The 16,094-nt window shown below is 33.2% G+C and overlaps 1 protein-coding gene across 2 annotated transcripts; it reads right to left on the reverse strand.

The window, feature by feature from the left end:
* Positions 1–2,422: 2,422 nt before the first annotated feature.
* LOC108775643 (uncharacterized) lies at positions 2,423–11,616 on the reverse strand. 2 transcript variants are annotated; one of them, XM_018542072.1, is made up of 5 exons: positions 11,413–11,616; positions 4,229–4,388; positions 3,908–4,065; positions 3,704–3,823; positions 2,423–3,405 (listed from the first exon to the last, which is right to left on the reverse strand). In XM_018542072.1, exons 1-5 carry the CDS (start codon positions 11,430–11,432, stop codon positions 3,237–3,239), a joined length of 627 nt encoding a protein of 208 aa, XP_018397574.1. In that variant the 5' UTR covers positions 11,433–11,616; the 3' UTR covers positions 2,423–3,236. The 2 variants fall into 2 exon arrangements, with proteins under 2 accessions (XP_018397574.1, XP_018397573.1); XM_018542071.1 differs by having other exon boundaries at positions 4,208–4,388.
* Between the last annotated feature and the right edge of the window lie 4,478 nt (positions 11,617–16,094).

Here is a 16,094-nt window from a genome sequence, read left to right on the forward strand (position 1 = left end):
ATGCCACCTCCTCTCACTTTTCTGCCTGTCGTATACTTCTGCTCTTACGAGCCCTGTCGCGACCACCTTTCTCTCTCTCTCTCTCTCTCTCTCTCTCTCTCTCTCTCTCTCTCTCTCTCTCTCTCTCATCTCTCTCTCTCTCTCTCTCTCTCTCTCTCACTCTCTCTGCCTCGTTTCTTTTCGTTTTCTAACATTTTATTCAAACAATCTTTCCCTTGGATACTTCGGCAGTTTGCGGTCTTCTCGCGATCTGCAATTGAGTCAAGGCTGCACAGGACAGCCGAAACCACAAATCCTCTCTACGAACTCCACCCGATAAAATTGAGTCCATGATGAACTTTAAAGTTCAGCGTTCTCGCGCGGTATTACGGTCGCTTATAGGTCATGCAAACGCCGACGTTTCGATTAGTTTTGGACTAGTCGCAGATTTGTATCGCAGTCCGCCGATCGTAGTTTCCAGCATTCAAATCCTTTGTGCCGAAAACTCGTTATTGTTAATGTGTTGCAGGAGTCAATATGTGTTGAAATGTGCAATATTGAGCGATGAGGAATGACTCGCGCTGGATACTCTTCCTCTCTACAGATTTGTTATTGAAAAAAAATATATATATATAATATAAAATACACAGTTTGCATTGTCATTACTATGATAAACTACATGTAATTAGAACGTGCCTTAATATTATTTCTTGGTAATTAAATAATAAACAGTTGATTTGTTCAAGCAACACTTTACTTTTTAAGGCCTGGATCGCGATTTGCTTTGATCGTGCAGTTCAAGACACTTCTGCATATCATGAGTTTGGGCGCGCAAGAGACATTTCGATGAGGGTGAAAGGAGCATTAAACGAGCGTTGTGAAGAGGTCGTGATTGGATTATTTATCGTCAATAAAGTGGGTCGGTCGCACCAAACTTTCGGAGTTTCGGGAGTGGTAGGTAATGCGGCACTTCTCGTGCCACACTCGCATAATGTAAGAATGCAGGAGTGCACGCCCCGAACGCCTCCAACATTCCAAAGTTCGTCGTAGGACGTTTTCTCTTGTGTGCACATTCCACGAGGATGCGTGTGCATTATTTTTATACGGCTCGATCATTTGCGAACTATGACGGGACAATAATGGTGATAGTTAGGCGTCCGGCACCGATCGGCTGAGTCAGAAATTGAATGCGTTTGTCACGAGATCACCTAAATCTCAAACTGTGACTCACGTGTTTAAGTTCACTTTCTGTCCTTACAGAAAATTAATATTAGCCAATTTAATATTGAAAAACAGTAATTAATTAATTATTTTAAGTACTAAGAATACTATTATTCAGTGCTTTTTTTAGATCTCTAGACTCTTTTTGCTTTTAATTCTTCAGTAATAAATTGGTCATTAGATTTCTACGATAAGGAATTAAATAATGAAGAGTTTATTAGAGAGAGAAACAGAGTAAAAGTAATAAATTTTTCACAAGTTTTTTTTCATTTTACTGCGAAATAGCTATGAATATAACTAAAAATATTATTTAGCTTAAATTATAACATAGAATAATTAAAAAGCATCGTTTAGAACATACGTAAATATTTAATTGCAATTAATTATGTTTGTTGCGTGTATATAATATACAATATTAATATTTTAAAAATTAGAAGATTTTTTATAGATATAAATATCGTTTTATTTTTACCTGATATAAAAGTAAAATTTTGTACATGCACAAATAGAAGTTGTTATACAATTTTTGCTATACGCAATAAAGATTTTACACTTGATTAATAGTGTATGTAACTAAGTTGTTAAGTCTAGTAGCGTTCGTTTTTCTTCAATTGCCTCTCATCTTTGTTTTGATGAACAATGAGTTATTGTTTTTTTTTTCGTGAGATTATTAAAATATATATCTTGTAATGAGATAAGCTTGACAATATATCTATACTAATTGGAAGGATACGTAAGAAATAATTAATTGATAGTTTACGTCATAATTAAGAATGACTGTAATTTCTTATTTACATACAAAGTAAATTTTAATCATCAAATTTTATTAAAAAATAATAATTAATAGATATTTTATTGAAAGTTATAAAATTAAGATATTGATTAATTTTTATAAGTAATCTGACAAATTGAAGAATTTTTATTATTTTGTTTGCAACTTTGTATTATCTATTATAATTATAAGTCATTTTCATATTTCTTCTTTGAATTCTGAATTCAATTAACACAGATAGCCTTTCTTTGATATACATTATAAAAATGTTACATAAAAAAATATAATTTTTTACAGAAGTTAATCTCATTTATAATCTCAAGTTTGTATATTAATCTTGAGCATTCCGTATTCTCCATTTCAATGACATAATTATGTAATAAATGATAATGTATCTTTAGTAAGATTTATGTTGTGAAAACAGTTGAATAGCTACAAGGAATAGTCGCTTTCCAGAGAAACTTTATTGTCACATTAATTTACATTTATACAATAGGTGATTTAGGTGCTTGACGGACGACAGTGTTTTGCTATGTACACATCACTATTCCATCATCCCTTATACACGCGTCAATCGAAAATTAGTATGATTACCCAAGGAACACACCAAGAGGAAGTAAGAATTATTTTATTTTGACGTCATGAAAGTCAATATGATGATTCTTGGTTATAAAATCTGACTGTTTATTGACGTTAAGAATTAAAATAAAAATTATTTTAATTTTTTGTTGACTTTTATGTGTTCCCTGATTAAGAGGAAGATCTTGTTCCTTTCGATTAACACCCGTCGTATTTTTCTAGTAATGATCGTTCATATTTTTAATACCGCGCAGTAAAACGTAAATAAACAAAACTGTCTTTAAGAAAAACGTGGTGTCTTCATATAACTCGTGTTCAAAATGTATTTATACAATTCTTATTATGCGCTAATTGTATATAAAAAAATCCGCTGTATACACAGAAGTCGAAATCACATTCACAGACAAAACGAGTCACGACAACGTCAGAATGACGTTAAAATGAACCGTACTGATCGAATGATTTTTAATAATTATTTTGAAGACATTTAACACCATGTCAGAATGACTTTTTGTTCTGTTTGAGTTTCTAAGAATTCGGCAAGCAGGATCGTTTTACAAAATTGTACAATGTGAGAAGAACGACGAACGGTTTTCGGGCGCTGATCGGTTGTTGAAATTCGATTGATGCGCGTTCTAAGAAATTAACAAACTTAGACAATTCTCATCACGAAATAGCGACCGGTTTAACTGCGCCTGCGGTAGGAGCTGGCTTTGGGTTTTACTTGGACCTCCTCCCGTTGTGTCTCCTCGACCTCTTCTTGAACAGTCTTTCCTCTTCCTCCGAACCTACCGCGTCCTGATGTTTTTACTTCGCCACCTGCACTTGTCTTGCTACGATTACTTGTGGTGGCTCTGGAAATATATCATTGAATTATTAATTTTTTCTACATTTACTATTAACGAAAAAGAAGAGTACGAAATTTTAGAATAATTATTAATATTTTCAATTTTTTGATAATAAAAGAGAGATTCGAAATATACCCAACAAAATTAGAAAATATACATAACACGTTTTGCGTATAAGAAGCATACAACGCTTAAAACATTTATCGTTATGAACATTGTATATATGAATGTTATTTTCTTATAATAGAAATTATTAAATGCTGCTTGGAGAGTAAATATCTTTTTTTCACGAAATGTATTGTACTTTGACTTGGCTGTGGTATGTTCCGCTGCAGTATGCGTGGCAGCTGTTTCACGTGACTGATTACTGGGTCCTGTCTGAGCTCTTCGCCTCTTCAAGGCAGCCAAAAGATCCTCGTTTGATCTGAAATTACATAGTACGCACCTGTCATAAAATATCTGGACGTTAAAATATATACCGAATATTTCACTGCACACAAGTGATCACCTGAAAGGCCTGACGCCACCATTATTCCGAAGTTTTTTCGCAGATTCGGTTGTCGTCGTGGGCGCCTCGTTTTCCTGACTTTCATCAATCTCGTCTTCACCTTCCACTTCGTCTTCTTCGGGTGCTTGTTCTATTGGCTTTGACGTCGTTGATTGTGCCTGAAAAAGGGAAAGAAGGAAAAGAGATTTATTTCGTGTATGATTAAGATGTTGAATTTATTTTCTTTTATTCCGTGTTTACTCCGTGTGCATATAGCACACAGTGCTGCAACAGTGTTAATATAAAATACGTTGGCCTCACCGGTGTTTTCTTTTTTCCTACATTTGGTATTGTGGCACGTCCCCTCGAAGATAGAAGACCTCCCAGTCGACCACCTGCTGGCTTCGTCGGCGCCGGCGTCACGGGCGCTGCTACCTCTTCTTCGTAATCATACTCCTCTTCGGCCGATTTGCAGACAGCTATTATACAGAGGGCTAATATTCTGTAAAGAACACGTTTACATACATTATAATTGTTTATTATTAGCATCTCTTATTATTTTATCGTTGATAAAATATTACATATAATTACTCTACGGTTTTTCTTCTACAAATCTTGTTTATTGAAAGAGAAAGATACATTCTTATAAAATTAATTTTTAGTTCGTGTAATATGATATTTTTTACAATAAATTTTTTATAATAATTTATTATGTTCAATGAGATTAAAAGAAAAGAAATCTTTAAAGAAAGAGAGAGAAAAAGAGAGAGTCAAAGTTATAATTTTTTTAACATATTGTGTGGTGTGTATGTGTATTTTGTCAATTTTATATTACCGAAACAAAATAAAATGCATTTCAAAAGTTAAAAGTTAATACTTTCGCACGATAATAACGAAATTTAGCAAAAAAATTGCTGTCGATATAATGCCATAAAAATCATCCTTTTTTTTATCTCATTGAAGTCTTTTTCTTGAATTTGTGATATGTAAATATGAACGAATTCAACAGGTAAAAGTACATATAAAAAATGATTATTCATGCTTATGTTAAAATATGGAGAGTAATACAGTTGGTACGCAGTTTGCACGAAATAGTACAATTTATGCAAAATATTATTAGTTAACAAGATCTGTTAAAATTATGTTTTTTTAATATTATAATTGTAATTCTTTTAATATTTAGTTATAGCTACGTAAAAATAGAAATTTATATCTCTTTAAAGAATACAGGGGAAGGGGTTGCTAATATTTAATGCAATATCATACATAAATATCGCATACTGTTAGATGTGCGACAAGTTATAGTGTACAAACGCATACAAACGCCTTAGAAAACGATTTTTCTGATCGAGAAAAAAGTGTCAAATCATCGAACGATCGTGTGAAAACTGTACAATCTATATTATTACTATTTGCGCTAAAAAATAGTGTGTTATTTAAGTAGCAACGTAACGCCGTCGCGAAACAAGTTTACGACTGCGGTTAAATTGACGGGCTGCACTTAGAAAACAGTGAAATGCAAGTCAGAGTATTGCTTAGAGAACTTAGTAGGTAGAGCGCGAGATTATGCAGTTGTACTTTAAGGACTTAAAAGGAGCCATTTTATGTATCGCAATAAGACTCACTTCTTATATAATTCACATCATGACTTTTACAATTTTTAAAATTTTCGAGATGTTTTTATAGAGAGAATAAAATTATGCAACACTTATTTTGTGTTATACAATATATATTTGATCTAAATTTTTAGTCTTATTCTTTTCGATTATTGTTTCTAATTTAAGAATTTTAAAGATTTTCCTCGACAAAAGTAGATTTTATAACTTTAGTTATACCTTATTCAATTCTTTTCGATTCTTATTTCTAATTTTAGAATTCCAAAACTTTTAAAAAATTTGCTTCTTTTCAAAGATTTCTCTTGAAAAAAAAAATAGATTTCTGAATTTTGACATCTGCTTTTCAAGATTTTTTAATTTATGGAATAAATTAAATTTTTTCTTTGAAATGGGAAAAGGAATTTTCGCAGGACGTATGTAGGACGACTGTTCAGTCGCAACTTTTGCCAGGATCGAAAAAGGAATCCGAGGACGAGAGATCCTATACTCGCGACGTGCGCTGCAACGATTATTACGTGCGCTCGGCGCGCTGCCTGTATTTTGCGTTCGCTCGTAGTAGATCCGCGTACACTAGGTGGATTTTGACCTGTGACATTCACGTACACGGGGACTCACTTTCTCTGCACGGTTCTCGTGCAACTCGCCGCGGCGCTCGGGATTGGCTGCGCCGTTACGACGGGACATTCATACGTGAGGCGGCTCACAAATGTCAAGAAAACCAGCCGAACCTGGGATGAAGAAAGGGAGAGAAATTTCGAGGGATCCGCGGGAAACGACGAGCCCGGTGATCTCGATCGATAGATCGCCGCAGGAATACGCATGCTGGACGATTGCGAAAGTACGAATTTGAAATGCGAATTGAAATGAGAACAATGATGACATATATATATCCCTTATAGAAATCTAATACTGGCTAACTTAATGCTGGCGAATTTATTATACTGAAAAAAAAAAAAATTAATTATTTATGTAAGAGAGAAATACCTAAATATATAATTACTGTCTTTCAGTATTAAATTGATCAGTAGATTAGATTTCTGTAAGAGTTTGACACTAGAGATAATAAGATGACAATGTTTTCGTAATTGACAAAAAACGTATCTTTTCTTTAAATCTAAATATTTTAATAATAATTTCTAAACTTTTTAGTATGCCGCAATAATCAGACAATTATTTCCGCTACTTCTATGAATCCATGAGATCGCCTTTAAAGGAAAAAATATGTATAGTAGTAATTATAAATATGGTAATTACACGAGTTTTATACATAGAATTAATTTACATAGTGAGAGATAGATGCTGTTTTACGATTATTACAACTATAAAATAATTTATTCAATTATATACATTAATTCTACGTAAAACTTATAGTTGCCACCTTTATAGTTAGCATTACTATATTTTTCCTGAATGTGGAAATAGTACAGGTCAATTCTTTTTGAAACTTGAGTATTATTAAACTTTTATTTCTTCAATCACATTTAATGCAGAATGACAATCGATCTGCAAGCTTGATTCATATTTAAGATTAATTCATTCACCTATCTCGTCATTCATTAATAGTCGTGTTTATGATTGACATTAGCCACGTGGGAATGATTGAGACAAGATGTATCTGAATTTTTTCACAAGATATTAATAGAAAAATTATTAATTTATTTTTGTTGCGTCCAAAATTATTAAAAAAATTTAGAAAAAAGTTTCTGTGTTTCATTTTAAAGAAAATTTCCCGATTAATGGAAATTTATAAGAAATTTTGTATTTTTGCAATAAATATAAAATAAATAATTTCGAACAGTAGTTAGCGGTAACGTTGTATTCGCGTCCTCAATTTTCAGCAGACATTTTAAAATATATTACAACATGTCCAAACTTGGTCGTTACTCGTACAGAATTCGTAAGCAGATTCCTTGACGTACTTATTTATCAAATAGCGTCGTCTGAGACAGGATAATTTTGCCAGAATTTCTCAAGATTACCTTGTACGCTTTCTTCGACGCCGAACAAATTTTTAAGTGGTTTCATTACGTTTGTGAGACCTTGTAGCCATTCATGAGTTTCAATATAAATCCAGTATAAACAGTAATAGTGAACTGGACGATGAAGAATATGTAAAATCGAATAGAACGTGCTTTAAGCAGATTTATACTACCATTATATTATACATATTATTGATATTGTTGTATTTTTTACCAGTGATATCAACTCGCATTAACTTTCTGAAATACAATATTTGTGTGCTTCTAGATAGTTATATTTAAAAACAAATATGAATATATTTATCTATCTAAATATGATCTCAGCAGCTGAGATGCTAACGTCAGCATTATCAACGCCTCGAACTGTCTTTTTTTTATTTTTTTTTCCAATCGAGCTTCTCTTTCTCTAGAGATTGGCCTTTAGCAGTTTTTTGATGCGTTTTTTCATACGTCTGGGTATAATTGTTATCGCCTCATTGCACATAAGTCCTTTATTCGCAAGTAATGCTTCTTATTGTTGAAAGAATGCATTCCGAAGGATAAAAATTGTCCCACAGTCTGTATGCGAAGTTAATTGAAAATAATGTATACCATTTATCAAATTGTGCCACGATAACGTCTTCGTTGTTGAATACTTTTATATTGTTGATGCATTAGCTAGCCACTCATTAATATTCTAGAGGAATATTCTCGTTATGTCGAGGATAAAAATCTGACTCTTGAGTTCTTCGAAATGGAACGTTGTAGCTCATTATTCATTATGTGACATCACGCGATATTATGCTTTTACCGTTATCAAGGACATTTACCGTCTACGTTTAACAGGATTATATTGATACAATCCGCATATTTTAATTGAAGTGCAAATAATCGAAGATTAATAGTTTTAATTTTGTTTCTTTAGGATTATTGTTTCGTTCTACTTTTGTTCTTAAAATTCTATAACTCTACAGGGGTAAATTGTAATCTTTTTTAAAATCCTTTCTTTTCGTTTAATTATTTATTTATTTAAATAAAGCAAATAAATAAAAATATTTATTAACACACAATACAAAACTGCTTACATGATCGAATATATTTGATAAATATCACGTTAAATTACGTCATTATAAATGATATAACTCACTATTTTGGAATGCATAATTTACAATGTTATAATTATTTGTCATTCATTTTGGATTTTATTTTTATTTGAAATATTTTGAACAAAAAAATTTTGAATTAAATTACTTTACTACGAAATTACTAAATAGTAGGGGGCGGTATTTAATAATCAGCAAGGAAGTTGTAGGCACTAATTCATCGATTCATGATTATTAATAGAAATTGCATACATGACATGCTTAGATCTGTTTTATGTCATAATATAAAGTATAAGTAATGATACGATGAAGTTGATTGACAAGTGTTGATTGATTCTCAGAATCGTAATTTTTTGTCTTAAAATCGTGTCAATTTTTATATTTACTCAACTTTCTTCGGATATTTCAATTTAATATTTTATTTTAATAAAATGTTATGTGACTTTTGTCATTGTTGTCAGCTAGGAACCATTTTAGGAATATATAAGTATTTTTGCAACAAAAAAATACAGTGTCTTCTTGTTGAAAAAGAGGAGCGAGAATCCGAAGTGATGATATTTAATACAGAAACCTTAGTGGAAAGTTAAACTGAAATCCAAAAGAAGTTATGTTCGTGCAATTGATTTACCCGCCTGTGGAATCTGCGATCTACTTTTTCTTTTTATCAGCAAACCGGTTCACCGGTAAACGAGAATAGCCACTCGTAATTAATGAACATAATTCTCGTTGTGTGCGGGATTGCGAAACTGTCCGAATATGGAATATATTTTTGCGTGATAGCATAATATCTCCCGCGTACGCGAATCTTGATTTATAATATCTCGCGAATGAAGTAATTCATCATTCGTCCGATTACATCGCATTGTGACGCGGGATCACTGAACTTCACTGGAACTTCGCCTTGGAGGAAAGCGATTGCGTTCGCATTATTTTCCACCTGCAGGATGTCGTTAGCGTTTGTGCGTGGGCTTGCATTGCTCCTATCCCGTATAAGAATTCTTTGTCGCCTTTATCTTTCCCTCGACCTTTCTAATATTTTAGTATTTCTCAGCATTGTAGCCTCTCTCTCTTTACGCATCTTCTCCCTTGAGTTCAGCAAAAAAGGTTTATTATATTTGTTATACAAGTTGAAGATGGAATCGTGAATTCTCTCTCTCTCTCTCTCTCTGTAATATAAATTTTAAAACGTAACTTTAATTAAAGCAATCAGTTTCAATAAATATATCTCTTCTTGAAGGAAATATTTTAATTCTTTCTTGCTTTCAAGAAAACGTAAAATATTAATTTTATTTAAAACACAATTAATTAAGTAACAAACATTTTATGTAAACTAATTACAAGATATATAATATTAAATTTAATTTTCTCTTTTTACATATTTTTCTATTCCTCTTTCTCTAAAAGTAAACTTTTTTCAGTTTTTTCTTTCTTCTTATGCTTCTCGGTTTGTTTTAATTTTTTTTTTCAAGTCTTCTTATTCTTTTGACAATAATATGAATTTATACGCTGCGTCTGATGCGTTTTTATTACGCGCTTAAGAAAAATCTTCAGCAGAAATATTAAAACACGAGTAATAAATGTCTTCTTCTATTTTTCTTTCACGCCGACTTAGGAGTGAAGACACATTACCACGCATTGCTCATTAGTATAATGTCAAGGATAGAAGCAACGGTGTGACATCCGTTATATTTATACGAAATTCTCCTCGAATAAATGGACATACATTTATTAATTTCGATTTCAATAATAATCGCTGTTATGCGCTCTCACTCTCGTTATAGCTTTTCTAATCAATTTCCTGGTCAGAACCAGGAAAGGACTCCGTGCAGCTACTGCAGTTGTTCGTTTGCATAACGTGCCTCTCTGCATCCCGTTATTAATACTCGATTTGTAGCCGCACTCACGACTGAGTATGAATCCGATCGAAATGTCGTCGAACGGGAGCGTATATAGTGTGAATGTAATCAATAGGTGACGGTATAAAACGTTATGATTGAATAACTTCTCATAGAGTCAGGGCACGTGTTTTATAGTCAGAGGAACCGGTATGCATTATCTTCAATCCGTGTGGAAACACCACGCTAAACGATCCGGGATATATTGGCTATTAAGCATCGTAAATCGATCTACGTCCGCAAGATCGAAAGTTATCGACGCCTGGCAGCCGCAATTTCCTTGGCAGGTGTTAGCGATTTTGATTACAGGTAACAGGATGACAGATATTAAGACTGAAACGAAGTGTACGGGTAGCATATATACATGTACCTTTCAATCACGAACGTATAACCGGCCTTGGAATTATTCAGGTTTCACCAAAAGTGCAGATCTACGAATAATAATAATCTACGATCGCGCGTGCGCGCGAAATTAGTGGGCGAACGATTGGATCGTCAAACTTCATTAACCCTTTCTTGCTTTAATCAAACAGTGTAATACGTAATTGCATCTCGCTTCGCGATTACTGCAATCGAATAATTTGCTTTTTTATTCGTTGGTCCTTTACTTCTTCCTGTCGCGTATATCCAATTCGAGATTACGAAAGGGAGCGTCTCTTTCTTATTTAGCAACATCGCGAAACAAATGTTCAATGAGGAAAATGGAGGAGTTCATTGCATAAGGACGATCTCAAAGTCAGGCGCGATTGCGATTCTATTACCATGAAGTGGTTGAAATCGGGGAAGAAATCGAGAAGCTCAATGCGAGAATGAAATAAATCCATGATCTGTAAAGGTATTTTAAATTGCGAAGTAGCGGGAGGACCTTTTGAATTATGGATTTCATTTTTGCGTCGAACCACTCGATTATTCTCCGATGAACTCGAGATCGTGAGTCGTCGACGGGTTACTCACGTGAACAGCGTAAGTTTCATGGTGTCGGCGGCCTAGGGCGGATTCTGTCGATCCTCTGCGGATGCCCTTCTGAGGCGAACGTGTGGAAACCACCGGTTTTTGTCGGCCCGACTGTTACCACTGGCGCGCGGCCCGCGAGGGAATGAATATCAGGCGATAACCAGGTGGAAGGAAACCGAAAGAGCACACCACTGCAATCGCGGAGGCTGTGTACTTTGGAGTGCCGAGGCGAGTTTCCCCTTCTCTCTATATATATGGCACTCTCACTCTGCCAGCAACCACCCATGTTAAAACCGTCCACCGATAGCGATACGTACGGTACTCTGCGATATATCTGATACGCGCACACTCACCCCCTTACGTCGCATAGTGCGTGCGCGATGTCGCGAGTAATCGAGCTTTTATACGTTATCTTCAGCGCAAAGCTCATGGAGGTCTTACTCGATTTACTTGCACTGAAAAAAAGAATCGGGTTGAATTTTAATCGAAATTCTGATTAAAAACGGACAATTTAGAATTGTTTGGTTGAATTTACTATGATTCTTATAGTTGAGAATCCTTTTTTTTTATTAGTATGATTAGAATCTTCTGATACGTTCATTTTCAACCAAAAATTTTTCTTAGCGTGTCTTTTTGTTATCATGTAAAAATTTACTACGATTAAATCCGTTAATATGTTTAAGGACGATATTAGTATGTATTGCGATGCAATGAATCAAGATGTTACTGCAGATTCAAGCAGAACAGAGTCATAATGACAAAAAATAGCTTTAAAGTAATAATTATTTTATTGTTAATTATTTCAGTCACGATTCATTTTATTCACGTCATTTTGACGTATCGTGACCTGTTTTGCTTGAGGAACGCTATTAGCATATCACAATGAGATCAAGATATCTTTAAAATGCCTATGTGAGCCCCGTGAATGTTATATATAGCGCGTAAATTAAATATTCATAACGCGGTAGATACAATTTATAATCAATTGAGATGCATTTAGATATCATATGAAATAAACACACATGTTATTATTTTAATTTTATTATATATAGTTATGTTTACTATAATAATATTATAATTTAATATTGCTACTGTAATATTATTATTTTATCGTATTTCAATATATGTTTGTTTTGGTGTTGTCTTTGTAATTATTTCAGTCGCATATTTTGGATATTATAGCTGTCAAATATTTTAATCACTAGAATGTATTAGACTTTCAAGCACAGTATTAAAGAATTCGGAGAGGAATCGACAGTCTCTTGGGCAATGGACGCACCTTTTCACATTTTGATTACAGAACATTTGCCATATATGTCGGCGATGGCGATGTACATTGGCCGATAAATTGACGCGACAATATTTTCGAAAGTAAGTATTATTTTATTTTTGCAAAAGTATGTACGCAATTCGTCATAAATCTCAAATAAATATTCTGCAATTCTGGATAGGAAATATTATCGATTGTTTCTCTACGTTAAGTAATAATGTTATTTTTGAATATGTAATCTCGAGATCGCGCGCGTCATGCGACTTTAAATTTTAATTATTTAATTAAAATATATTCCCATGTGCTAGAATACATCTAATTTAATAAGAAAGATATCGTATATAAACCTGTGTTATTAAAAATTTATATAGACATTTATCATAATAAATTTGTAATAATAATATTGAGTTATTGTTATTTTTTTTTATTAAAATCACATTGGTACATATAATTATAAATATTAAATTTATGTATAAAATTGTTTTATTCGAAAATATTATATTATATTTTGTACAATATTGTTAAATGATTAATACTCCCATGATTTTAATAATAACAGTAATAATAATTTATTAAAGTACAGAAAATATAAAGAACGTTATATATGCTGCTTATAATTTTAAATCTTTGATATATAATTAAAAATAATAATCTATAATATTCTAAAATAAAAAGAGAATATTCTGATATGCGATGACTCTGTAAAATACAGAAATGCAGAATTAATCTTCTGTAAAATGTGAGAATAATTGAATTTCAATTATTTATTATTATTTTTTTAATTTCTCTTTTCTCTCTTTTCTCTCTCTTTCTCTCACACTCTCACTCTACCATTCTTGATCGAACCCCGAGGAGACACACGAAAGCGTATAGCTTCTTCTGTGAGCTTCCTTTCCCTTTCATTCGCGGTTTAGAAGACGATCGGTGCCGTGTATACCCACATTTCTCCATGTGTGTTACACCTTTTTAATGTCTTCCATCTCTCTTACTCTGTCATCTTCGCTATCTCGATTGCTGATGCCACACACACGCGCGCGCACACACACATTTCGCGAAATTTATGCCATGCTGGAATCCGTGGCTCGTCTTCGCCCAGCGCGATGTAAATTCAAATTCCAACGGTCTTGCTGCCAATGCAAAGATATTGTCCGGCTAACAACATGGGACAGTCCGATCGCGATAAAAAGTGATTACGCTATTGCATTCGGTCGATTCGTATTCACGAATTACTCGATCGCTCTTCTCTCGCTTCGACTGACGCAGTCATGTCAGGTCGTCGTGACAGACCTTTGGGATGCGAAAAGGTATCGCCGCGAGGGACAACGTGTCTTAGATCAAACTGCGAGCAGTGAAAGTAAAGACACGAACTCCTACAGCACTTTGTGCTGTAGGCAAGAATGTCGTGGCACCCTGCTGCTGCCCGGCTCCTACGGCGATGTCCTATCGCCCGTTTCGTTTTGTCTGCATGTCGTATGAAAGAAAGCGTCAGACCAGTATCACTCTTGACGGCCGTGAAAATCACGGCAATCTCCTGATGTCCTCCGTTTTGCTCCTTCGAGAACTAGTCGTTTCCCTCGAACTCTGACCGAGGTAAACAACGGCAGATTTCACGCGCACCAAACTCAAAAGGTTGACTGATATGAATAAAAAAAGAGAGATGAATGTTACAACGAATTCATCTCTTTTTTTTTTTTACGTTACAACGGACGACCCGAACAGAATTTTTTTGGCTGTCACATAAGTAAACGAAGTCTGGGATCGTCTGCCATTTATATATGCGGATCGTAAAATAGTTATTTGGAATTTCGACAACAAGTGTTCTCACAGTAACTAAAAACTTTTCGCGAGTAACATATTTTAATGTAAGAAATTGACGAATAAAAATATAAAATATTAGCAGATAAAAATCTAAAAATTTAAAAAATTTCTGAAAAATATCTTGATCTACTTACTTGATGAAAAATTGTCAATGCATGTTGAATGTAACAGATAATTGATGGAAATATATGCGTTTGTTAATTTACAAAGATTCTCTTAAGATTGAAACAAATGGATAAGAAGAAATTCCGCGCGCGACATAAATGCAATTTGTATCTCTTGAATGTATTTCTTTGACGCCCCCTAAGCGATTGTGTCCGCGAATGTCGCTGCAAAGGCCATAAATTGCAATAATCTATGGAAAGCTTTCTTAATCGTCCTAAGACAAGAAGAATTCTTTTCGAAGGAGGTTTATCTTTGAAAACCTACATTGTAATCAATAAATCAAGAAAAAGACAATCCCGTTCGAACGGCTGGATGGGAATAACATTTTAGAATATTATTTTTTCGTCGACTAACCCTTTTTAAAGTATTACTATTTTGGCATATGAAGCATGGTTTATGTTTAAGATAATCTTAATCGAACATTTTGAAATCTTCCATTAATGTTTTAAAATATTTTCATTCGGTTTTTATTCGAAAAATGCTCTTCAACTGTTATTTAAGGAATTTCAACTGCTATTTAAGGAATTTTATTTCAAATTTGCCCCCCCAAAAAAAACAGACACAGCAGAGTTAACAGAGATAGCAAATTTTAAAATTTGTTTAAATTCTTGAAATAGTTGGAATCGGTCGGAATAATTAGTAGTATTTTTCGAATATTGCTTATATAAATATTGAAAGGTCAAAATATTACAATTTACCTGTTATCTAATGCAGGGGTTTCTAAACTTGTGTAGATTGCGACTCATTTTATAAAATGGCAAACATCTGGAAACTTATCTAGGTTTGGTAAATACAAAAAAAAACGAAAGAGGGAGAATTGATTATCATTCGTCTATACTACATATTATTTCTTCTATTATTTAATTTTTATTGAATATAATTTTATAAATTTATTTCTCAAAAATATAATATATGATGAGATATGCATCAAGAATACATCTCTTAATGATCTTTGTTAATGATAGCTTTGACGCGGATTATTTTAGATGCAAGGCGTCTAATTATTGGCGTTATTTGATATAATTTATTTTGAAATTTAAAATTTATGTGACCTCTCTATTAGCGTCGTTACCCATACTTTATGGGTATCTCTAGAGCCACTTCGACCAACTCTGATTAACCAGATTTGGAATTGGCCAATTGCATCTGTTGTTGACAAATGCGACTGATCAATTCCAATGGACTAAATGTCGATTAAAGTTAATCGGAGTTGATCAAAGTGGTCCTTAATGCATTAACTCGTTAAATTACATTTTAAAAAATATTAGTCGTCATCTAAAACTCACATAACAATTTTTTGTTAGAATACTTAAAATTAAGCTAGATTTAAAATAATAAAATTATTATCAATATATATGCTTATATTTTAGCAATAATTACAAATATATTTTAGGAAGTACTATATAAGTTCATTTATTCGCGCGTGTGA

The sequence above is a fragment of the Cyphomyrmex costatus genome, unplaced genomic scaffold, assembly GCF_001594065.2.
Source record: "Cyphomyrmex costatus isolate MS0001 unplaced genomic scaffold, Ccosl1.0 scaffold302, whole genome shotgun sequence".
Classification (NCBI taxonomy): domain Eukaryota; kingdom Metazoa; phylum Arthropoda; class Insecta; order Hymenoptera; family Formicidae; genus Cyphomyrmex; species Cyphomyrmex costatus.